The sequence below is a fragment of the Raphanus sativus genome, chromosome 7 (genome assembly GCF_000801105.2).
Source record: "Raphanus sativus cultivar WK10039 chromosome 7, ASM80110v3, whole genome shotgun sequence".
NCBI lineage: Eukaryota > Viridiplantae > Streptophyta > Magnoliopsida > Brassicales > Brassicaceae > Raphanus > Raphanus sativus.
This window is the reverse complement of record NC_079517.1, coordinates 25011706-25037346: the sequence shown is the minus strand read 5'-3', so window position 1 is coordinate 25037346 and position 25641 is coordinate 25011706. Positions and strand designations below refer to the sequence as shown.

The 25641-nt window shown below is 43.9% G+C and overlaps 1 protein-coding gene, 1 non-coding gene and 1 pseudogene across 2 annotated transcripts; 1 reads left to right on the top strand and 2 right to left on the bottom strand.

Moving 5' to 3' along the window:
• Positions 1-197: 197 nt before the first annotated feature.
• Positions 198-671, bottom strand: LOC108850571 (uncharacterized). The gene has a single exon (XM_018624080.1). The coding sequence runs from the start codon at positions 669-671 to the stop codon at positions 198-200; it is 474 nt and encodes a 157-aa protein (XP_018479582.1).
• A 14504-nt stretch (positions 672-15175) lies between these two features.
• Positions 15176-15283, bottom strand: LOC130498153 (small nucleolar RNA R71). Its single transcript, XR_008937075.1, has one exon. It is a non-coding gene; the product is annotated as a small nucleolar RNA R71 (small nucleolar RNA).
• Positions 15284-21319: 6036 nt separating this feature from the next.
• On the top strand, positions 21320-25306 carry LOC108834934 (protein CHROMATIN REMODELING 35-like; annotated as a pseudogene).
• Positions 25307-25641: the final 335 nt, after the last annotated feature.

Here is a 25641-nt window from a genome sequence, read left to right as displayed (position 1 = left end):
ATCATGTGATGCGATGCCGATATCGATACCCGGCATGTCGGCTGAAGACCATGTGAATGTATTGATATTGTTTCTTAGGAAGACTATTAAGTCATCTTTAAATTTTGGTTGGAGATCGCGTCCAATGCTAACGCATTTCTACAGTGAGCGAGGGTCTAAGGAGACGGTGCATGCGAGATCCTTTTCGGGGTCTCTTGTTAGGGATCTCGTACCGCTGGTTGGTTCGTTTCTTGCGAGAACATCTTGCGGTACCCTGTCATGTAGTAGGATCGTGATTGCCTTTGGTTACCGTAGATGGTTTTCTCCCCGGTTGGAGATATAAATTTTACGCACTGGTGATAAATCGAGGGTACTGCCTTCATTCGATGAAGCCAAGGTCGTCCTAGGATGGCATCGAAAGGCGAGAGATTGTTCATCACTGAAAACTCGGTTTCTTGTTCGAGGTCGTATGTTTTGACGATGATCGCTATATTCCCTAATAGGGGTACGCTGCTTCCCCCGAAGCTAAAGAGAGGAGGCGCATATTTATCAATCACCACGTCAGGTCGATCGATTTTCTCGAGGGTTTCGTGCGACAACAAGTTGGCTACGCACCTAGAGTCCACGAGGACCTTCGAAATGGCTACGCCGGCGAGTTCTATCGTGATGATCAGAGCATCATGATGGGGCATTTCGAGTTTGGCATTTTCGTATTGAGAGAAGGTTATCACGTTTTTATTTGAGGTCGTTTTTCCTAGTCGATGATCGCTTCCTGATTCAGGAGCGGAGTGACGATCGCGGGATGCTTGGAGGTCGTAGATCGTTTTGATCTCGATCTGTTGAATCCTTGTCCTTGTTGGTTAGGATCCATAATCGTGCTTAGAAATCTTATATCGGGTTCTTAGCAAGGATTTTTTTCGTTTATCTTTCCCACAGTTGGCGCCAAAATGAAGAACCTAAAGTCTACACTCAGTATTTTGTAGTGTTTGTAAAGTAAATTAGGGAATGAAAAAGGATGTAGGAAACGATATCCTTAGAACACAACGATGTAATCGGAAATCAGTTGACAAAAATGGACATTTATTGAATAAGAGATCGATTACAAGGAATAACAAAGAGATCGATTATAACAAAGAGATTGAACAAGATCGGCTTCTAAGATAAAGTAAGAAAGGTAAAAGTGTGTGATATGCTCTCTCTCTAGGATTTTCGTTGTGTCTCAAACGTCGATCTCTCTCTCCTTGTATAGTCTTGACTTCGCATCTCCGTAACGGACTCTGCGATCTCCGACTCCTCCATCGACTTCGTCATCACATCGAGCTCCTCTTGCGGGCCTCAATCTTGAGGCCTGTTATTCTGGGACAGGCCCATTAGCCCGATTGCCCAAAATTGGGTCCAACAACGCGCGGACCAACTATGGGCCTTATCATCAAAACCCATTAGGTTAAGTGCTGATACAAAGAAGGAGACATCACGATAGAGATCTCTAAGCCAAGCTTCTGGGAGGCACGAGCCTCAAGCATCCAAGAAGGCTTCCATGGTGTCTCTTAGAGAGATAGAGTAAGCTAGAGATGATATGTTGTTCTAGTCTTATCTCTTAGCCATGTACTTCTCTTGTAATCTCTTTATACTCTCTATGGTTTGCATACCCATAAACAGAGAGAGTCTATGATCTTGTAAACCACATCAGAGGTGTTTTCCGATACTTCATACTGGATGTTGTGGATCCTGGATCCACCCCAGATGTAGCGGTGCGGCCGTGAACTGGGTTAAAAAATCTTGTGTCATGAACAAGGATTGAATAAATGGGAAAGATCAAGGGACATTGGATTGTAGTGAATGGTCCCATGTGCTACAAATCTCCCAAGGAAGTTTTGTTAAGAGTTTAGATTGACTCTACAAGTAGTATCAGAACTATAAATTCCGCAATAGGATCTGTTGTCGGTTGTGTCTACAGAGATTTTTTTTCTCCGGCAGTCGTCTGTGGTTCATCATAACTAAACCTCTCTCCTGAGGTTTTGTAAAGTTTTCCCTCATGCAAGTACTAGTTTGCCTCACCGTGACCTCTTCCCTGGAATTTTCTCCATTCGTTCAACAGATTTACAAAGCCATATCTCTTGGTGGTGATGACATCATACTCAGTGTGGGGCTATATTTTCTCTGCATTTCTGATTGGACCCTCCGGATCTGATCTTATCATGGACAACCCACAAAGAACAATCTCACCAACCATCTTATACAGTTGCAGCTCTTTACCTTTACTTGATTAACAGTTCGCCTTGTTCTTTTTTGATGGTGTTACTCTAGGTCGATGTTTGACCCTGCACCCACCTGTCGTTTTCCCTTTCTCAAGCCAACCAAAAAGGACATGATTTCTTTGTCAACGTCGGGAGATAAATCATCTGGATCCCAACATTTTTTTTTTCTCCGACAAACCTCTGGTATCCCTATACCCCCAGCCATAGAAATCCTTGGACCTGTTTGTTCCATCTCATTCGTGATGGTCAAAGCTGACATTTCTCTACTTTTCTTGTCATATAGGCCTTGGCGCATGATGCATCTTGAAAATGTGAGCCGGTCCCAATGCAGATTAGTGGAGAAAGTATGACCCTTAACATGTGTTTTGGGTTTGCTTTCATTGATTAAATGAACAAATATTTTCGCTGAGTTCATTGTGGATTCTACCCAAATCGTTTTGCCCAAGTTGTCATATCTCTCTTTATTGAAGAGATTAACAGTGTGTTGAATAATTCCGAGTCTTTCATAATTCTCTTTTGAGGAGAAAATATTATCACCATACCTTCTTTTCATGAAAGGAGAAGTTGTTTCAGCCTTGTTTCCGAGCAAAGTTTGCAACTTATATAACAGTTTGTCATCTTGTGTAGCGCTCTCCACGGGGCCAGAGGATGCAATCGAGATTAATTATTTTTTTAGGTAAGGGTTGAATTTCAACATCACAATATGCGATAAATTTTCAGCTGTCCAACTGTCGTGAAGACTCGTCTTGTTTTGAATTCGTTGTCATCTTCTCACGAAGATCTATCTATTTGCATTTATGTTGTTGTTCTATGTTATGATTTGTATCAAATAGGATGCTGAATTCCTTCTTTCGTTTTTTTAACACAATTTGTTTTCACTAATTAATTTCATAGACTACAATCATAAGAGGAAGTTAAGCATCCTCTTGAAAGAGAAAAACAAACTACAACAGCAAAAGAAACTAAACAGGATAATTCTTCAAAGGAAGTTGACAGTGAATTCAAGCCGAGACTTGAATGCATAGATAAATCTTTTACGAAAGAGTCGAACAGCAGAGATTTAGTCACATTTTGTAGTGACGTTGAGAGCCAATCCTCACCAACGAGACAGACCGAAGTAGTCTCAATTGCACCTTCGGGCCCCGTACAGACCGCTTCACAAGATAACAAACGGGTGAGTAAGCTGAAACACATGCTCGGTAAAAGACCCGAGATATCATCTCTTTTCATCGAAAAAAGGAATGGTTGTGAAATACTCTCCTTTTTTAGAGGAGGATAGTGAACCCACCAAAAAAATCTTCATAAAAGAAAGATATAGGAATAATCTCACGACCCTGATGAACCCATCATAAATTATTAATTTACCCAGAAATACCATCACTCTAGTAGATTGTCGCAGGTTCAAAGTCATGGACTTGAGTTTTGGTAAGTGGGCATATGGACTTGCATCTTCAACAATAGTATAGGTCCAGACCCAACTACTTTTGAATATCATTTCAGAACGAAGACGGCTTAGACGGAGATGATGTAGATTTCGGATGAAAGATGGAGGAGAGGAAGTTGAATCGAACAAGTACACGGGTGGCGGAGCGAGTGGGAGTGATTTCGACGAAAGGGGAAGCAAAGTCCAAAGAGAACCTTTAAACAGAGGATCGCGAGCAAAGACACAACTTGAGACGGCTTTCCGGGAACCCCAAGAGAAGCGAGCTGCAGAACAAACGGAGGACAACGAACACGAGCCTGAGACGGCTTTCCGAGAATCCCCATAGAAGCGAGCGGCAGAACAAACGGAGGACAACAAACACGAGCTTGAGATGGCTTCTCGAGAATCCCCATAGAAGCGAGCGGCGGAATAAATGGAGGACAACGAACACGAGCTTGAGACCAAGCAAGTTGAACACGAGCTTGAGACCAAGCAAATTGAACCCAGCACAAAAGAAAACAGATCCGGTGCAGAGCAAAGAAGAACCGGACCAGGAAACACGACGAATATAACGTTTAAGCAAGAAAAGAGAAAAGAGGAACAACGGCGACGCCGGCGAGCTAAGTCGCCGCCGACATCGAGAATCGAACTCACGTACGGCGCCTAGGAAACCCTGGCGGAGAGAAAAAGGAAACTATCTGAGTTTCCTTCTTTCGTTTATATCCAAACAATTTAAGTAATGAAAGTAAGCAGTCTTCCAAAAAGAATCCCGTTAAAAAATTAAATTTCATATAACATTATTTCAACGTACAATAACCTTACAATAACATAAAGTTTCCTTTCGAATTAGAGAAATAACAAAATTTACGTACTTTTTGGCTACTGATTCAGCCATCAGAAAACATTAAAAAGAACATAAATCTGGAGAACTTAAAAACTTTTCACTGTAACAAATGAAACACAAAGAGATCAATCCAAGAGAGGATTCCTCTACTGTGGAGCAGGACACTTGAAGTCACGAGGTGGAGTCTTACCACAGTCGATAAGAAGCTCAAGAGCAATGGGAATAAATGTTGATAAGCTTGAAAGATTAGCTTAAGATATAAGCTATCCTAATCCTAATGTTGTTATGAAAGTCTATTATGTAATGGGATTAGGAAATATTGTAAGAGTTATCTTTAGTAGGTTTAGGAAGTTATCTTAGCCTATATAAAGCATTGTAAGTTGTAAGGAATGATCACGGATTGTGTGATTGTTTGAGAGCTTAGTTTTGAGTGAATTTCTAAGCTATTGAAAGTGGTGAATAAGAAACCGTGTTTCTTATACTTGTGTTCTTGAGTTCTTGAGTTCTATAATTGGTATCAGAGCTTTAAGGAAACTTAACCATTGATTACGAGATATAATATTCATCATGGGAGATATAAAAGAAGTGAAGAACGAAGTCGAGCTGAGCAACAAAGATGTCGGATCTTCAAACATCAAGCTTCCGATGCTTAACTCTACTAATTATTTTGTCTGGGCTATGAAGATGACAATTGTTCTCAAAGTTAATGATGTCTGGGAAACTATTGAAGATGGAAGCAAACATGTGAAGAAAAATTACATGGCTATAGCACTAATATTTCAATCTATTCCAGAAGCTCTAACCTTGCAAGTGGGTCATCTACACACAGCTAAAGCTGTGTGGGAAGCAATAAAATCAAGGCACGTAGGAGCATAACGAGTGAGGGAAGCACGCTTGAGCACTCTGATGACAGAATTTGAGAAACTTAAGATGAAGGAAGGAGACAGTATCGATAGCTTCGTGGGCAAGTTAACTGAAATCTCTTCAAAGTGTGCATCACTTGGTGAGACTATAGACGAACCAAAACTTGTGAAACGTTTCTTAAAAGGTTTACCTAGAAAAAGGTATATCTTTATAGTTGCCTCCATTGAGCAGATGCTAAATCTGAATGAGACTAGCTTTGAAGACATAATCGGAAGATTGAAAGCATATGAGGAAAGAATAAACGAAGATGATGAAGAAGAACAGAGTGATGATCGAGGAAAACTTATGTACGCCAGTAATGAGCAATATCAAGAAAACTATGGAAGAGGAAGAGGACGTGGCACACGAGGAGTTTCGAGAGGAGGAAGAAGCCGAGGTCGAACTGGATATTATGCACAAAGAGAGGCTTACAAACAGGGTCAGTACGGAGCAAAAGATAAAAGCCACATTACATGTTTCTCTTGTGACAAAACTGGTCACTACGCCTCTGAGTGTCCCGATGCAAAGCTGAAGTTACAAGAAACTGTGGAGAAGAAAGAAGATGATACACAAGTGGCAGATGACTTATTAATGCATGAGCTAGTATACTTGAACGAAAAGAAGGTGAAACCGAGTGTGTTCGAGAACGAAGAAGATATGGAAAACGTGTGGTACCTTGACAACGGAGCTAGTAACCACATGAGTGGAAATCGAAAGTTGTTTCACTTATTGGATGACAATATCACAGGAGTAGTGCGCTTTGGGGATGACTCTCGAATCGATATAAAAGGAAAAGGATCAGTTAAGTTTATCTTAACTAATGGCGAGAAGAAAACTCTGACTAATGTGTATTACATACCTGGTTTGAGAAACAACATTGTTAGCTTAGGCCAAGCTACCGAGAGTGGGTGCGAGATAAGGATGAAGGATGATGTATTGACTTTACTGGATAAGAAAGGAGCATTGATCATCAAGACGGCAAGAGCTAAGAACCGACTCTACAAAGTTGTGTTGCAGACTGATACGATTGACTGCTTACATGCTGAAACATCTAGTGAATCGTCAAGATGGCATGCTAGAATGGGTCATGTTAACTCTGAAACGATGAAGAAAATGATAAGTAAAGAGTTGGTCACTGGAATACCGAATATAACAGTAAAACATGAGACTTGTGTGTCGTGTTTGCTTGGGAAGCAATCAAGGAAACCTTTTCCTCAGGCTACCTCCTTTAGAGCAACAAGACACCTTGAACTAGTGCACGGTGATCTATGTGGCCCTATTACTCCTCGGACTGCAGGACAGAAACGATACGTGTTCGTACTAATCGACGACTTCTCTAGATACATGTGGACCGTATTGCTCACAGAGAAAAGTGAAGCCTTTATGAAGTTTAAAGCTTTCAAGGAAACTGCAGAACGAGAAACTCAAATGAAAATAAATGTTTTTCGATCAGACAGAGGAGGTGAATTCTGTTCTCACGAGTTTGATAGCTACTGTAAGAAACATGGGATTAACAGACACACGACAGCGCCATACTCTCCACAACAAAACGGAGTTGTTGAACGACGAAATCGTACTCTGCTCGAGATGACAAGAAGCCTTCTGAAACACATGGGAGTACCTAATGAGTTTTGGGGAGAAGCTGTTAGACACGCTACATATTTGATCAACCGGATTGCAACTAGATCTTTGCACGAGCAGACTCCATACGAAACATTAAGAAACAAGAAACCGAATGTTTCTCATCTTAAGGTATTTGGTTGTGTCTGTTATGCAAGAACAGAGGTGGCTGGAAGAAAGAAGCTTGATGACCGATCAAGGATCCTTGTACATTTAGGAACCGAACCCGGTTCTAAAGCGTACCGGTTATTGGATCCTTTAACCAGAAAAATAGTTGTGAGTCGTGATGTACAATTCGACGAAGAAAAACGATGGAGTTGGAACAATAAAGATAACGCAAGACCAGAACAGAGTTCGTTTGACTTAATACCAGTAAAGGGTATTTATGATCAAACAAGAGATGAAAGAGAGAATGAAGTGGTCGAGGTGGAAGCTTTGGATGACGAAGAAGACAACTCTGTTCTTGACGAAGAAGACGACTCTGTTTCTGAAACAGAGCAAGCTAACGTGAGAAGATTAAGCCGAGTAAGCACAAAGCCCACTTATTTGGAGGATTATGTCTTAATAGCGGAAGTGGAGAGTGAGATACTACTCATGGTCATTAACAATGAACCATGGGACTATAGCGAAGCAAAGAGACACAAAGTGTGGATAGATGCATGCATAGAGGAGCTAAAGTCAATCGAAAAAACAGAACATGGGAGCTAGTTGATCTGCCGAAGGGATTTAAAGCCATTGGACTTAAGTGGGTGTTCAAGGTTAAGAGGAATGCCGATGGAAGCATAAGCAAGTTCAAAGCACGTCTAGTAGCTAAAGGATATGTTCAAAAACACGGTATTGATTATGATGAAGTCTTCGCACCGGTAGCTCGTATCGAGACAATTCGTTTGATTATTGCTATTGCTGCATCAAGAGAATGGGAGATTCATCATCTCGATGTGAAAACTGCTTTATTACATGGAGAACTGAGGGAAGAAGTGTACGTTTCACAGCCCGAAGGCTTTGAGGTCAAAGGAAAAGAACATATGGTTTACAAACTACATAAAACTTTGTATGGTCTTAAACAAGCTCCGAGAGCATGGAATGTTAAGTTGAACCGAATCCTTCACGACCTCGGTTTTACTCGTTGCTACAAGGAGCCATCGCTTTACCGAAAACAAGAGAAGAATGATCTTCTACTTGTATGTGTCTATGTCGATGATTTACTAGTTACAGGTTCGTCAATGCGTTTGATCAAGGTGTTTAAGAATGAGATGGCACTAAAGTTCGAGATGAGTGACCTCGGAAGACTAACGTACTATCTAGGCATTGAGGTTTGTCAAACAAACGAAGGTATTATGCTGTCTCAAGATAGCTATGCTAGGAAGATACTCGAAGAAGTTGGAATGCAAGACTGCAACTCTGCTCTCATACCGATGGAAGTTAACACGAAGCTTGGAAAGTCACCAAAGGAGAAAAATATTGATGAAACAGAGTATAGAAGAACCATCGGTTGTCTCAGATATCTGCTACACACGAGGCCAGATCTATCATATGAAGTGGGAGTATTGAGTAGATACATGAAAGAGCCTAAAGAGTCTCATGGAGCCGCACTTAAAGTGGTATTGAGATACTTGAAAGGGTCTACTTCTCTTGGTCTATATTTTACGAAACAAAAAGAACAAAAACTGATTGGTTTCAGTGATAGTTCTCATAACGTGGATATTGATGATGGCAAGAGTACAACATGGCACATTTTTTATTTCGGAAATAGCCCTATAACGTGGTGTTCTCAGAAGCAAGAGATTGTGGCGTTGAGTTCTTGTGAAGCAGAATTTATGGCTGCTACTGAAGCTTCTAAACAGGCTATCTGGCTCCAAGAACTCTTAAGTGAGGTTATGGGAGATGAATGCACGAAGGTTGTCTTACGAGTAGACAACAAATCCGCAATTGCCTTATCTAAAAATCCGGTGTTCCATGGTCGAAGTAAGCACATCCACCGAAGATTTCATTTTATTAGAGAATGCATTGAAAACGAGCAAATAGAAGTGGAGTATGTCTCAGGCAATGAGCAGAGAGCCGACATTCTCACCAAGTCTCTTAATCGAGTTCGGTTCAAGGAGTTAAGAGAGTTGATAGGAGTGCAAGTGGTATGTGAAGAAGATGTCAAGCTTAAGAGGGAGAATGTTGATAAGCTTGAAAGATTAGCTTAAGATATAAGCTATCCTAATCCTAATGTTGTTATGAAAGTCTATTATGTAATGGGATTAGGAAATATTGTAAGAGTTATCTTTAGTAGGTTTAGGAAGTTATCTTAGCCTATATTGTAAGAGTTATCTTTTTGTCCTATTCACAAATCGAGGCGGAGCTCTGCAGAGATTCCCGGAGAACTGGAAACCCTGGCCGTCGAGCTCTCCTCCATGCGCCGCTGTCTTTCTCTTTTCTCCTCTCTCTTCTCTCCTCTCTTCCGCGCGTCTCTCTCTTCTTCTTCTCTCTCTCCTCGGCGTCCGATCTCTCTCTCTCTCTCTCTCTCCTTGCCGGCGGCGTGTTGGTGGTGGTCGTGGTGGTGATCGCCGGTGGTGGTGGTGGTGGTGTAGCTGATCAATAGGGTGGTTCAGATCTCATCTTCACTCGCTCTTGTGTCCAGATCTAAGTTAAGGTGAGGTGATCCGAACCCAGTTTCTCTCAAGTCCTTTATATTAATCTTGTTGGATCTAGGGTTGATCAGCTCTTGTGTGAAAGTTAGGGTGTTAGTTCATGATGGATCTAGGCTGTTAGATGCATGAACCATGATGCATAAGAACTATCGTACTGATTAAAAGGGACATTAATGGACTGCCTTGTGTTGATGTGGCTATTGTATGATGAATGCTTGAGTGTTGTTTGGTCCCATATTATGATTGAGATTTCTCTTAGCATCTTGTTTAATGGTTGTTCATGTTACTCTTGGGTTAAGTGACGGATGCCTGTATGTTAGCGAGTTGTCTTTTGGTATCATCTATGTGAAGTGTATTGTGTGAGACACCGAGAACGGGTGGCGTCTTGAGTGTGAGTAAGAGGCTAAGTGTAAGTGATTGAGTAAGAGTATGTGAACGTGGAAGTGGATTTGTCAATGAACCTTGCTTGTAGTCATGTTTGGACCACCGAGAACGGGTGGGCGTCTAGAGTCTAGGGTGTGTTGTGATGTGAAAGGAACCGCGCGAGGGCGGGATATAAATAAGAAAGTGTAGTGGCGCCTTAGGATCGAGTCAAGCCAAAAAGGTGGCTGTGTCAGGCTATGAATGGCCGGGGGGCAGACAGTGCAAGAGGGCCAACGTGCTGTAATCCGGGTAGCCTTTAGGAAGCTGGGCGGGACTGATGCTCGGAAGAGGCGCCGCCCAGGATAGACCGGAACGCGTAGGGACATCCGTAAACGGTCATAGGTCTTTTTCTTGAAGTTGTGTCGTTTGTGTTGTCGAGTCGGTCTTATCTATTATTGAGTGTTGTGTAGAAATGACTGAGTTCGCTCTATTGATTGACAGCTAGGTTGCTAGAAATAATGTTGTTTGAAATGTTTTACGATGCATTGTTGATGGTAGTGGCTAGTCAGTCCTGGTCCCCGCATTGAGTAATGTAGAGTGTCTTGCGGGCAGGCTGGTCTAGAGTCACTTCACTGAGTAACCCAATACTCAGACCCTCCCTTTCCATTTCCCTGTGCGCAGGACTGTAAGTAGAAGTGTATGGATACGGGTGGATCGGAACTTCAAAGAAAGCAATGCAATCGTCGACTCATGGGACCAGAAACTGACACGGCGGGTTGCCTATAAGGGTATACGCGTGTCTATAGCTCCCTTTCGATAACCCCGGTCGATCCCCGGGGGATAGGGATGCTACAACTGGTATCAGAGCGGGGGTTAAGACTCCTTAGTGCTATCCTAAGGGGTCGGCATTTCCAAAGTTTTCCAAAACCTTGTTTTAAAAGAAAAGAATTTGTGAAAGTTTTGATGTTTGAGGAAATCGTGTGACGTTTTTCAAAAACCACCCCTTGTATCTATGCTTCTATTATGGTTCTGATCGTTCCCTTTGACTGCAGGATGTTTCCGCTTGATCACTACGAGTGGAGGATGCCGCGTTTGCACTACGGGCCGGTGGGCACTCGGGAGCACGCCCGGAAGCGACACCGTAACGCAGAGGGCAACTGGGTGCTGCCTACGTTTCCAGATCCAGAGGAACAGTTCAGAGAGTTTCCATTCGGGTATCCTTACGAGCAGACTGTGGGACGCATAGTGACGATGCCACACTTTCTGAAGAAGGTTATGGAGGAGCGTGTACTCCAGGGTTGTGCTACGTTCCAACTCGCTCTCGATGAGGACCTTCCGAGGAAGCGGGGCCGGCTAAGCAAGGTGTCAGGGGTGGCCCGAGAGCCTCCGAGATTGATGTCTTGCATATTTGCATCGTTTTAACCATTCATTCATAAGAATTTGCATCCTATAGATTAGGATTTAGACATGTTTAGGTTGCATTTGGCATACATATGTCTCTATCAGGTATTGGAACACCACATGGAGTTCTTAGAGACATTTGGAAGCAAAGTGATCAAAAAGGGGGTGAAAGATGAGCATGGATGGAGGCCTTAGAGAAATCTTCTGTTGCTAAGATTTTGTGGAGAGACGGGAAATTGAGTTAGCTTTCTAATGGAAGTGGTTTCAAGTCATTTGGAGATGTAATGGAGAAGTTACGATCAATTTACTAGAGGCATATCCATCCTGGTCGAGAACCGCAGAGTGACCTTCCGGAGCGACCCCCTAAGGTAGCTCCCAACTAGAGCGACCAACCAGAGCGACCCACCTAAGTCGCTCGCGTTTTCATCGCCCGGAGACACAAAAATGGAGGCTGGAGCGACCTCTCAGAGCGACCCCCCAAGGTCGCTCCCAACCCCAGAGCGACCTCCTGGAGTGACCCTCTGAGGTCGCTCCACGTTATTTGCTGCACGATTTTATTATTTTTCAAGGACCTTTTTGCAATTGTTGTGCACGTTTTTGCACTTGGAAAACCTAATGCTTAAGTACTATGTAGCCACCATTTGGCAATCTATCTTTGATGTATTGAAGAACACAAACTCTCTTAAGAAAAAGATTTCTTTTTGGCTTGATTTGTGATTGTTCTTGTGATTTCTCTTCTATTTCTCTATATGATTCATCTGAAATCCATAATGGGTTTAAGAGGAATCATGGGGATTAGTGAGTAATCACCTTTTGAATTCATGGGTTAGGGAGATTAAGGGTGATTAGGCTAGTTCTAGGATGTTTTAGTGTAGATCATTCTTGTTCCTTGCATAGTAGAGTGATCTTAATGCATCATTTGAGTAGGCCACTCAAAGGGTGATCTCTAGGCATTTCTCACCCGACAGGTGTTTGATGAAATGCCTGAGTCAACTCTCCTAGGCTTTTAGTGTACTTTGCCAAAGAGATTTGTTGTTAAAGATGCTAAGATAGCTAATAGACTTGTATCAACTGGTATCAGAGCGGGGGTTAAGACTCCTTAGTGCTATCCTAAGGGGTCGGCATTTCCAAAGTTTTCCAAAACCTTGTTTTAAAAGAAAAGAATTTGTGAAAGTTTTGATGTTTGAGGAAATCGTGTGACGTTTTTTCAAAAACCACCCCTTGTATCTATGCTTCTATTATGGTTCTGATCGTTCCCTTTGACTGCAGATGTTTCCGCTTGATCACTACGAGTGGAGGATGCCGCGTTTGCACTACGGGCCGGTGGGCACTCGGGAGCACGCCCGGAAGCGACACCGTAACGCAGAGGGCAACTGGGTGCTGCCTACGTTTCCAGATCCAGAGGAACAGTTCAGAGAGTTTCCATTCGGGTATCCTTACGAGCAGACTGTGGGACGCATAGTGACGATGCCACACTTTCTGAAGAAGGTTATGGAGGAGCGTGTACTCCAGGGTTGTGCTACGTTCCAACTCGCTCTCGATGAGGACCTTCCGAGGAAGCGGGGCCGGCTAAGCAAGGTGTCAGGGGTGGCCCGAGAGCCTCCGAGATTGATGTCTTGCATATTTGCATCGTTTTAACCATTCATTCATAAGAATTTGCATCCTATAGATTAGGATTTAGACATGTTTAGGTTGCATTTGGCATACATATGTCTCTATCAGGTATTGGAACACCACATGGAGTTCTTAGAGACATTTGGAAGCAAAGTGATCAAAAAGGGGGTGAAAGATGAGCATGGATGGAGGCCTTAGAGAAATCTTCTGTTGCTAAGATTTTGTGGAGAGACGGGAAATTGAGTTAGCTTTCTAATGGAAGTGGTTTCAAGTCATTTGGAGATGTAATGGAGAAGTTACGATCAATTTACTAGAGGCATATCCATCCTGGTCGAGAACCGCAGAGTGACCTTCCGGAGCGACCCCCTAAGGTAGCTCCCAACTAGAGCGACCAACCAGAGCGACCCACCTAAGTCGCTCGCGTTTTCATCGCCCGGAGACACAAAAATGGAGGCTGGAGCGACCTCTCAGAGCGACCCCCCAAGGTCGCTCCAACCCCAGAGCGACCTCCTGGAGTGACCCTCTGAGGTCGCTCCACGTTATTTGCTGCACGATTTTATTATTTTTCAAGGACCTTTTTGCAATTGTTGTGCACGTTTTTGCACTTGGAAAACCTAATGCTTAAGTACTATGTAGCCACCATTTGGCAATCTATCTTTGATGTATTGAAGAACACAAACTCTCTTAAGAAAAAGATTTCTTTTTGGCTTGATTTGTGATTGTTCTTGTGATTTCTCTTCTATTTCTCTATATGATTCATCTGAAATCCATAATGGGTTTAAGAGGAATCATGGGGATTAGTGAGTAATCACCTTTTGAATTCATGGGTTAGGGAGATTAAGGGTGATTAGGCTAGTTCTAGGATGTTTTAGTGTAGATCATTCTTGTTCCTTGCATAGTAGAGTGATCTTAATGCATCATTTGAGTAGGCCACTCAAAGGGTGATCTCTAGGCATTTCTCACCCGACAGGTGTTTGATGAAATGCCTGAGTCAACTCTCCTAGGCTTTTAGTGTACTTTGCCAAAGAGATTTGTTGTTAAAGATGCTAAGATAGCTAATAGACTTGTTAGTAATGATTGCTTGCATGTTATTCAACCAAAGACATTTGATGTTTGAGACATGTTAGCAAATGAGCATTCATCTAGACATAGAGCTTGCTTAGAATTGTGTCTAGGCTTAATGTTAATAGTTTGATTGATTCATTTGTCATCCTTAGTTCGAAACTTGATCACCCAAGGTCTGAAATCCCTATACCCATGAGTTCTCCTTCCCAATAGCTTAAAAGTATCATTTTTATTGCTTTGCATTAGCTTTAATCATTAGTTTAGAAATCATCAAATCACTGGTTGCACTTAGATTAGGCAAATACTTGCATTCTCACTGCTTTGAGTCCCTCAGAACTGGTTCGACAACTTACTACCACTATACTATCATTTGACTTAGGAGCCTCAAAACTCCTAGCATCAAATTGGCGCCGTTGCCAAATTCTGAGTTTGATTTGAACATTGAGATTTAGTCATTTGCTTGAGACTAAGTCATTTTTATTTTTGTAAGTTACTGATTCTCTTCTTCACTCTTTGTGATTTTCAGGTGTATGAACTTGAGGAGCAGGGGTCCAACAAACCTAGTTCCAAGAGCAGCAGACATCCGAGCTTTAGAGAGGGAGTGTGCTAGAAAAAGGAGAGAAGAGGAGCAACAGGCTCACATACAGGATCCGAACATTGAAATGGCTGACCCACAAGCGAATGGCGATGGCAACGCCCCACCAGCTCGACCTATTGGTGCCTATGACCGCCCAACTAACCATGGCCACCTGTTAGGAATCAGAGCACCAGCTGTGGCAGCAAACAACTTTGAGATCAAGTCAGGATTGCTGAACCAGATTGAGAACAACAAGTTTCATGGCCTGGCTGCAGAGAATCCATTCGACCACTTGGACAGTTTTGATAGATACTGTGGTCTCTCCAAAACCAATGGTGTATCAGAGGATGCTTTCAAGCTCAAGCTTTTCCCTTTCTCTTTGGGGGATAAGGCACGTCAGTGGGAGAAGTCTCTGCCAAGCAGCTCCATCACCACTTGGGATGACTGCAAGAAAGCTTTCCTAGAGAAATTCTTCTCTACTTCCAAGACAGCTGACTACAGGAATGAGATATCCGGATTCAAGCAGAAGAACTTGGAAGGATTCAGTGAAGCATGGGAAAGGTTCAATGGCTACCTAGCTCAATGCCCACACCATGGTTTCAACAAGGGAAGCTTGCTTAGCACATTCTACAGAGGTGCCTTACCTGAGTACAGAGCAAGATTAGATACTGCAAGTAATGGGAACTTCTTGGACAGAACAGAAGAAGAGGCAGGGAAACTTGTTGAAAACATGGTCAAGAGTGATGCTGTCTACAGTGGGGATCATGACAGAGCTGATAGGTCAGCAGACAAGCAGACAAGAAAAGAGATAAAGGCTTTGCAGGATAAGATTGACATCCTCATTGCTGATAAAGCTTCTCAAGCTCAGATGAACTTTGTTGGTAACCCACAGCACGAGATACCAGCTGCTGTCAATGAGGTTGAGGGTTTGGAAGGGCAAGAAGAATTGTGTTTCATCAACAGTAATGGTAGCTGGTACAAGAAGGAACCCAACTTTCAGTACAACAACTACCAACAGAAGCCCTATTCAAACAACCAGCAGAGTGGTTATCAGCCTCGAAACAACCAGCAGAGCAACTATCAGCCTCAGCAAAACTCCTCTCCTAGCTCCTCTGCCCCTCAACAGAGCAGCACTGATGCCTTACTGAAACAGATCTTGGAGTCTCAGACTAGAAGTGAGAAGCATGTGGGCTATGAGCTGAAGAACCTTCACTCCAAGATTGATGGGAGCTACAATGAGCTCAACAACAAATTCTCCCACCTTGCTTCTTCTGTCAAGAATTTGGAGAATCAGTTTGCTTCCATGAGCTCCCACCAGAACCGCCAGCAAGGATCTCTACCTGGAAAGTCAGATCAAAACCCCAAAGAAGCAAAAGCTGTCACACTTAGGAGTGGTAAGCAGTTGACTCCTGTAACCCTCACCAAGGATGCTGAGAAACAAGGTGAGGAGGTGGCCATCAACCTAGATGATGAAGTGGTCATTGTTGATGAGAAGACAGATGCTGAGATCTTGGAGAAGATTGTGAAAGCCAAGGGTAAAGGAAAGGTTGGAGAAGAGAAGAAAACAACAAAAGATGGTGAATCTGCTGCTCCAGCAAGTGAGAGCTCTCCTGTCCCCCCTCCCTATGAACCAAAGCTTCCATTCCCTGGTAGATTCAAGAAGCAGCTGCTACAGAAGTACAAGGCTTTGTTTGAGAAGCAGATGAGTGAAGCTCAGGTTACAATGCCCATCATTGATGCTTTCATGCTGATTCCTCAATACAGCAAACTCCTGAAAGATGTTGTAGCTGCTAAGAAGAAGGAGATGGAGGGCATGATGGTTCTGAGTCATGAGTGCAATGCCATCATTCAGAGGCTTGATGCTCCAGAGAAGCTAGAGGATCCAGGATGCTTCACACTCCCTTGTGCTCTTGGACCTATGGTATTTGAGAAATGCCTCTGCGATTTAGGAGCTAGTGTCAGCTTGATGCCTTTGTCTGTGGCAAAGAAGCTTGGATTCACTCAGTACAAGAAGTGTAGACTCTCTCTGGTGTTGGCTGATCGTTCAGTGAAGTACCCTGTGGGTATCCTAGAGAACCTCCCTGTGAAGATTGGAAGGTATGAGATACCTACAGACTTTGTGGTGCTTGAGATGGGTGAGGAGGCTCAAGACCCATTGATTCTTGGAAGGCCATTCTTAGCTACTGCAGGAGCTATTGTGAATGTGAAAGAAGGGAAGATTGACCTCCATTTGGGCAAGGAGAACATCCTCCACTTTGACATCAAGGAGAAAATGAGGAACCCCACTGTATTTGGACAAGCCTTCACCATTGAAGAGATGAATCCTCCTCCTGCTGATGATCACTTTGATGAGCTACCACCTGAGGAAGATGGGGTGTCAACTCCACTTTCTGCACCTATTCCAGCCTGATCCAAAGGAGGCAAAGTCAAGCTAGAGACTTAAAACAAGCTCACTTGGGAGGAAGTCCCATGAGTATCCTTGTATATATTGCATTAGTATTTGCATTATCATTTTATTGCATAAAACAATGGGAGAGTGAAGTTGTGTGCAGGTATTGAGCAGAAAGTCGGACACCAGAGCGATCTCATCGCAGCGACACCTCTAGGTCGCTCCACCTGGGAGCGACATGTCTAGAGCGAGATGCCGAGGTCGCTCGCGTCACACGCGAGTGGAAACACAGAAACTGACCGTGGAGCGAGGTCTCCGCAGCGACGTCACGAGGTCGCTCCAGCTGGGAGCGACCTGCCGCAGCGACCCTTCCACATCGCTCCCGTCTCAGGTAACTGGAAACCTCCCTTCTCCCAGTTTTTCTTTACATTTTAGAATTCCATTGGGTACCTCACTCACACAGAGACTGTGTGATTTAAGTGTGGGGGAGGTACCAAGTATTTGATCATGTTTGTTTTCATGATTTTGAGTCTCATGCATTGCATATTACATTCTTATTTGCATAAAAAAAAAAAAAAAAATTGAAAAACACAAAAAGAATCATTTAGTTGCATCATTTGCATTTTTAGGATTGAGTCTAGAAGCATATAGGTTGCATTCATGCATTAGGGGGATTTCAACCTTGTAAAGAGCTCATGCTAAGTACTGAATTTGTTGACCTTTGTAATCATGACAAGTAGCTTGAGCACCCTTTGGAAAGCTTGTAAACTTCGCGCCTTGAATGCTCCTCTTGAAACTCATTTGACTGTTGATACTCTCTCTTTGAAGCAAGCTCCTGTTTTAATGTCTCTTGCATATGGTCTCTTGTGTACTAAGTCATGGATATACACACTTGAGTTGTCCCATCCTTTTTACCAATCTTCTTGACAAACTCAAGTGGTACTCCACTCCCAAAACCCATACCTCCTTTTTAAACCATCATTATTTGTTGAGTGAGGCCTCTTTGGAAAGCTTTACATGTGCATAATGTTGAGAGTATTGGGAACGACAATGCTTAGTCTCCATTCTTGCTAGATTAGTCACTCTATTGTCTAGCTATAGGAAGGGGGTGAGTGTTGTGATTGTGATTTGGGAATATGAAAGGTTTGACTCTTTGTGCTTAAATGATTTGTCTTTATGGGATAAGTGGAGAAATGTCTAGCTCTTATTGTGAAAAGTCTTGGCCCCCAAATATTAAAAAAAAATATAAAAAAAAATAAAAAAAAAAAGAGAATAAAAAGGGGGCTAGCAAAGTTGTTAGGAGCTGAGATTTGTTTTAAAATTGTGAAAATCCCTTATTGATTTCAAAAAGAAAGAGTCTGATGTGAAGAATGTTCTTGGGATCTTTTGGTGAGAGATGTGAGTTGGGTTTGACATTGAGGAATAATTGAATATCTTGTGTGTTTGGGAAAGGGTAGAACAATGGAGATTGAGCATTGTATGCATGAGTTGATCCCTTTCTTAGATATATTATGTGTAATGTCAAAGCTACTGTGTTTTGAGAGAAAACCACCTTAAAAGATTATTTTGAACCTCTGATTTCACTTGCATTAAAGCCTTTGTCTTACCAAACCAAATGACTTGGACCAGTTGACCATTTGTGAGATGTCTATTGAGTTTGCTTCCTGAATGTTAGAGAGATGGTGGATTTGTGGTTTGTAGATGCATGATTAATGAGTGTAGAGATCAAATGAGCTGAGATAGGCCTAGAGAAGTTAGAGATGGATAAAATCTTTGCTCTTGCTATTTGGTATGATTATGCAAGGTTGTTAGGTTGAGAACTAAGAAGAGTTTCTTTTGGTTATGAGTCCCCACCTTCAAACCTCTTCTCCTTGGTTCTTGAAAGTTTACTTGTGGACAAGTAAAGGACTAGTGTGGGGGAGTTGATGTCTTGCATATTTGCATCGTTTTAACCATTCATTCATAAGCATTTGCATCATATAGATTAGGATTTAGACATGTTTAGGTTGCATTTGGCATACATATATCTCTATCAGGTATTGGAACACCACATGGAGTTCTTAGAGACATTTGGAAGCAAAGTGATCAAAAAGGGGGTGAAAGATGAGCATGGATGGAGGCCTTAGAGAAATCTTCTGTTGCTAAGATTTTGTGGAGACACAGGAAATTGAGTTAGCTTTCTAATGGAAGTGGTTTCAAGTCATTTGGAGATGTAATGGAGAAGTTACGATCAATTTACTAGAGGCATATCCATCCTGGTCGAGAACCGCAGAGTGACCTTCCGGAGCGACCCCCTAAGGTAGCTCCCAACCAGAGCGACCAACCAGAGCGATCCACCTAAGTCGCTCGCGTTTTCATCGCCCGGAGACACAAAAATGGAGGCTGGAGCGACCTCTCAGAGCGACCCCCCAAGGTCGCTCCCAACCCCAGAGCGACCTCCTGGAGTGACCCTCTGAGGTCGCTCCACGTTATTTGCTGCACGATTTTATTATTTTTCAAGGACCTTTTTGCAATTGTTGTGCACGTTTTTGCACTTGGAAAACCTAATGTTTAAGTACTATGTAGCCACCATTTGGCAATCTATCTTTGATGTATTGAAGAACACAAACTCTCTTAAGAAAAAGATTTCTTTTTGGCTTGATTTGTGATTGTTCTTGTGATTTCTCTTCTATTTCTCTATATGATTCATCTGAAATCCATCATGGGTTTAAGAGGAATCATGGGGATTAGTGAGTAATCACCTTTTGAATTCATGGGTTAGGGAGATTAAGGGTGATTAGGCTAGTTCTAGGATGTTTTAGTGTAGATCATTCTTGTTCCTTGCATAGTAGAGTGATCTTAATGCATCATTTGAGTAGGCCACTCAAAGGGTGATCTCTAGGCATTTCTCACCCGACAGGTGTTTGATGAAATGCCTGAGTCAACTCTCCTAGGCTTTTAGTGTACTTTGCCAAAGAGATTTGTTGTTAAAGATGCTAAGATAGCTAATAGACTTGTTAGTAATGATTGCTTGCATGTTATTCAACCAAAGACATTTGATGTTTGAGACATGTTAGCAAATGAGCATTCATCTAGACATAGAGCTTGCTTAGAATTGTGTCTAGGCTTAATGTTAATAGTTTGATTGATTCATTTGTCATCCTTAGTTCGAAACTTGATCACCCAAGGTCTGAAATCCCTATACCCATGAGTTCTCCTTTCCAATAGCTTAAAAGTATCATTTTTATTGCTTTGCATTAGCTTTAATCATTAGTTTAGAAATCATCAAATCACTGGTTGCACTTAGATTAGGCAAATACTTGCATTCTCACTGCTTTGAGTCCCTCAGAACTGGTTCGACAACTTACTACCACTATACTATCATTTGACTTAGGAGCCTCAAAACTCCTAACATCAGAGATCCATCGCAGGGAAATGCCGGTGCAAGACACTATTACGGAATAAGCAGGAGGATCGATCTGTTGCTGGCTATACTGTGGACTTCATCAAGCAAGCCAAACTGTGTAAGCCGAAGAGCGCAGAAATGTGGTGCAAATGGTACAAGCGAGGACTGCGTAAGAAGATTCAGGACAAGGTGAAGGGTGTCTTAGAACCTCTGGAGTTCGCCTTGGTGCAGCGAATGGCTGGATTAACGATCGAAGCAGAAGGGGAGATTGAAGCCAAGAAACATGGGCCCGGGAAACCGAAGGAGGGTGATGGGAACCCCAAGGCAACTGGTGGGGAAGCACCCAAGAAGAAACGGGGGCGTCCACAGAAGCCTTCTTCAGATCGGGACGATTGCGACTGCGACGTACGGGTTCAGGCCGCGCAGAAGTCAAACAAAGTGAGGGACTACTTATGGGAGTTTTTGGATACCGCCAGGCATTGTCAGCCCAAGCCTGCAGAGGAGTGGTGTAGGTTGTTCAGGGCCGGACTACGCAGGGAGATTCGCGACAAACTCGGGGCAGCTCTAGAGCCTCTGGAGTTTGCTCTTGTGAGGAGGATGGCAAGTCAAGCAATAGCTGCAGAGGATAAGATTAAAGGGAGGGTGTTCGCCGTCGAGCATCAGCATCCCCGGAAGAAGAGCGGAAACCCGAAGGCTAGGGTGGCGGGCGGCGGCACGACGGGTCCTGGAACCGAGACCATCAGACTCTCCGCGTGGTGGTTGGCTGAGCGAGTAGAACCTTTTTCGGGAGTAGGATGCGAGTTTATTTGGCAGATTTATTTATTTGTTGCTGGCTTTGGTGTTTCTCTATTTTTATGGGCGGTCCGCGTGTGTGCAGATGCCTTGAGCTTTCTGAACTATTGTAGTCCTACTCCATTTATCTATTGAATTCATTCGTTGGTTTTACGATTATCGAGTAAAAGTTAAAGTTCGGATTATAAATGGTGGAGGAGTAGGACGAGTGTAATTCATTTCCGGGAGTTCGGGTTTAGTTCGGAATCATCGAAACCGGGAAGAAAGGACGTGTCCGAGTGCAGGAATCGTAACCATGGCGTGGTATCATCTCAGTTAGTGACTTCTGTTTCCTTCATGGAGATTCTCCAACCTCCCCCTAAAGGTCACCACAAAAAGAAGCCTGATGACGATGGACTCTCTTTCGACTCCTCCGAAGCGAAGCGGTTCAGGAACTCATCTAAAGTCACCGACTTTTCTCAACCCTTTGCGGTCGGCAACATGCCAAGGCTCTAGACGGTGGTGAGTTCGGGAGCGTTACTAAGGAATTGGAAGGGCTGGCTAACCTGAGGATGGGGCGGGTGAAGCGTTGCATCTGGTTGTATCCGTCACTTGCATACTGTGTTTGGAGCAGGAGCAACAGCAGCAGAGGATGGACAAGGAGAGCTTTAGAGTTTGGAGAATCAGATGGCTTTGGATTGTGTGATTGACTTGGATGATAATGGTTCGAAGAAGGCTTTTTGTGTGGTCCCTTCCACGGAGATTGTTATTCTTGATTCTGACGATGTGATGAAGATGCTGTTTAGAAACCCAAGTACCCGTTTCAGTCAAGTCTGGTGCAGCATCAGAAGAGTCAAGGCGGTGTAGTGCCTGTGACGCCGCAATCCGCTTTTGAGTAGGTTGTTTTGGGGAAAGAACGGGAGATGTCTTGTGCCATCACTGCATTGGTGGAGGGACAAGGTAGCAGACGCAACCTCCTTGTTATAGAAAACGGTATGGTCTTGGACAGAGACGTCGGCGTGGGACAATCGAGAAGAGAAAAGGGCCTCGCCACTGGAAATGGTGTGGTCAACCATAAGGGTGTCTATGTGGGCGTTGAGGATGTTAAGAGTGGTAATGAGTCTGAAGCAGCAGACGAGGATCTTGGTAATACCTGGAATGATTGGGCCATGTCGATAGTGTGTTCCAAGGATGCAGAGACTTCATGCAATGAATCAAAGACCGACGAAGTGGAAGACTGTGCGCACTCCTTCATACTAAAGGACGACATGGTTATGTTGCCGTGTCTGCGGAGTTATTGACAAAAGCATCTTAGATCTTGTTGAGGTGAACTTCAGTAAAGCGAAAGGGAGCACGAGATCATATGCTTCCGAATCTCAGATTAAAAGTTTGGGGATTCAGATTTTGAGATTAAGTTATCTGCAGAAGGGCGGATGATAGGTGGGCTCCCTGCTCATCCAACGCATGCTAGCAAGATGAAGCCTCATCGGGTAGCTCATTTGAGGTTGTGGGCGGTGCTCCACCACAGAGGGATTGCATCGTGGCTCATGCTCCGGGTTCTGGAAAACCTTCATGATCATCAGTTTCATGCAGAGCTTCCTTGCAAAGTATCCTCAGGCTAAGCCACTGGTTGCGCTTCCAAAGGAAAATTTTTGTCTACCTGGAAAAGAGAGTTTGTGAGATGGCAGGACAGAGACACTCCACTGCTTGACTTCTACAGTGCTAAAGCAGAAGACCGTGCACAACCGCTGTCCATTCTTGAAACGGTGGACAGAGAAGAAGAGTATCTTGTTTCTGGGTTACAAGCAGTTTTTCAACCATTGTCTTTGGCGGTACCAACGCCGACATCACCAATTGGGGCCGAGTAAGGATAGTAATAAGCGCCTCAGATAACACCATGAAACCGCTAGCGGGCAAAGGACGAGTGGATGTCACACAGAAATCGGGGACGAAAGGACGAGTGTTAGGGATTGGGTATGCTTGATCGAAGTGGGGGAGAACAACAAGGCAAAGCAAAGAAGACCTATGAAACCTCGAAGCAAGTAGTACCGCCTGAAGTGACTTGGGAGTAGTATAAAGTCGCAGTGAGTTCGCACCAAGGGCTAGCTTGAATTGCAGAAACCGTTGGAAAAATATTGGGGAAAGGATGTTAAGTATTGGGAGTACACGAGCGGAATTCGGGGCGAATTCCAGTAAGTGGGGAGATTGTAACATCCCTATCCCGGGCCCAATATTTTTCCCATGGGATCGGGCTTCTCTACGGCCCGATTAGCTAGAAAACCTAGGTCTCTCCTCCCCATCCTTATAAAAAGGATTGCAGCCACCTTCTTTTTGTCCTATTCACAAATCGAGGCGGAGCTCTGCAGAGATTCCCGGAGAACTGGAAACCCTAGCCGTCGAGCTCTCATCCCTGCGCCGCCGTCTTTCTCTTTTCTCCTCTCTCTTCTCTCCTCTCTTCCGCGCGTCTCTCTCTTCTTCTTCTCTCTCTCCTCGGCGTCCGATCTCTCTCTTTCTCTCTCCTTGCCGGCGGCGTGTTGGTGGTGGTCGTGGTGGTGATCGCCGGTGGTGGTGGTGGTGGTGTAGCTGATCAATCGAGTGGTCCAGATCTCATCTTCACTCGCTCTTGTGTCCAGATCTAAGTTAAGGTGAGGTGATCCGAACCCAGTTTCTCTCAAGTCCTTTATATTAATCTTGTTGGATCTAGGGTTGATCAGCTCTTGTGTGAAAGTTAGGGTGTTAGTTCATGATGGATCTAGGCTGTTAGATGCATGAACCATGATGCATAAGAACTATCGTACTGATTAAAAGGGACATTAATGGACTGCCTTGTGTTGATGTGGCTATTGTATGATGAATGCTTGAGTGTTGTTTGGTCCCATGTGATGATTGAGATTTCTCTTAGCATCTTGTTTAATGGTTGTTCATGTTACTCTTGGGTTAAGTGACAGATGCCTGTATGTTAGCGAGTTGTCTTTTGGTATCATCTATGTGAAGTGTATTGTGTGAGACACCGAGAACGGGTGGCGTCTTGAGTGTGAGTAAGAGGCTAAGTGTAAGTGATTGAGTAAGAGTATGTGAACGTGGAAGTGGATGTGTCAATGAACCTTGCTTGTAGTCCTGTTTGGACCACTGAGAACGGGTGGGCGTCTAGAGTCTAGGGTGTGTTGTGATGTGAAAGGAACCGCGCGAGGGCGGGATATAAATAAGAAAGTGTAGTGGCGCCTTAGGATCGAGTCAAGCCAAAAAGGTGGCTGTGTCAGGCTATGAATGGCCGGGGGGCAGACAGTGCAAGAGGGCCAACGTGCTGCAATCCGGGTAGCCTTTAGAAAGTTGGGCGGGACGGATGCTCGGAAGAGGCGCCGCCCAGGATAGACCGGAACGCGTAGGGACATCCGTAAACGGTCATAGGTCTTTTTCTTGAAGTTGTGTCGTTTGTGTTGTCGAGTCGGTCTTATCTATTATTGAGTGTTGTGTAGAAATGACTGAGTTCGCTCTATTGATTGACAGCTAGGTTGCTAGAAATAATGTTGTTTGAAATGTTTTACGATGCATTGTTGATGGTAGTGGCTAGTCAGTCCTAGTCCCCGCATTGAGTAATGTAGAGTGTCTTGCAGGCAGGCTGGTCTAGAGTCACTTCACTGAGTAACCCAATACTCAGACCCTCCCTTTCCATTTCCCTGTGCGCAGGACTGTAAGTAGAAGTGTATGGATACGGGTGGATCGGAATTTCAAAGAAAGCAATGCAATCGTCGACTCATGGGATCAGAAACTGACACGGCGGATTGCCTATAAGGATATACGCGTGTCTATAGCTCCCTTTCGATAACCCCGGTCGATCTCCGGGGGATAGGGATGCTACAGAGGCGATGGGGTTGGCGGTGGTGGTGGCTTGACGTACGGTGGTGGAGGCGATGGGGTTGGCGGTGGTGGTGGCTTGACGTACGGTGGTGGGGGCGATGGGGTTGCCGGTGTTGGTGGCTTGACGTATGGTGGTGGGGGGGAAGGGGTTGGAGGTGGCGGTGGCTTGATGTACGGGGTGGGGGACATGGGGTTGGTGGTGGTGGTGGTGGTGGCGTGAGGGTGGGAGGCATGGATTGTGCGGTGGTGGAGGCGATGGTTTGGGAGGGTCACTACATTCACAAGCGTTAGATATGGCGAGGAAACCAAAAAGAAGTATCACAAAGGAGAGATTTTGTTTGTGAAGAAGCCCATCTTGAGGTTTAGGGTTTGGTTCAGAGAGGAAATGATGAAGTAACTATTGAGTGTCTTCCTCTTTATTAATGTTCTCATTATCATCATCGTGATGATATGAACGTGCTAAATTGCGTTTTAAATAAGAGGACGACTGAAGTTGGAGTATAATATAATTACAATATTACGTTAACAAAAATAAGTACGTAAAAGGCAAAAGGG

Excerpts from the sequence above, each read along its gene's own strand:
- LOC108850571 (XM_018624080.1), bottom strand. The coding sequence starts at position 671 with ATGCCCCATCATGATGCTCTGATCATCACGATAGAACTCGCCGGCGTA.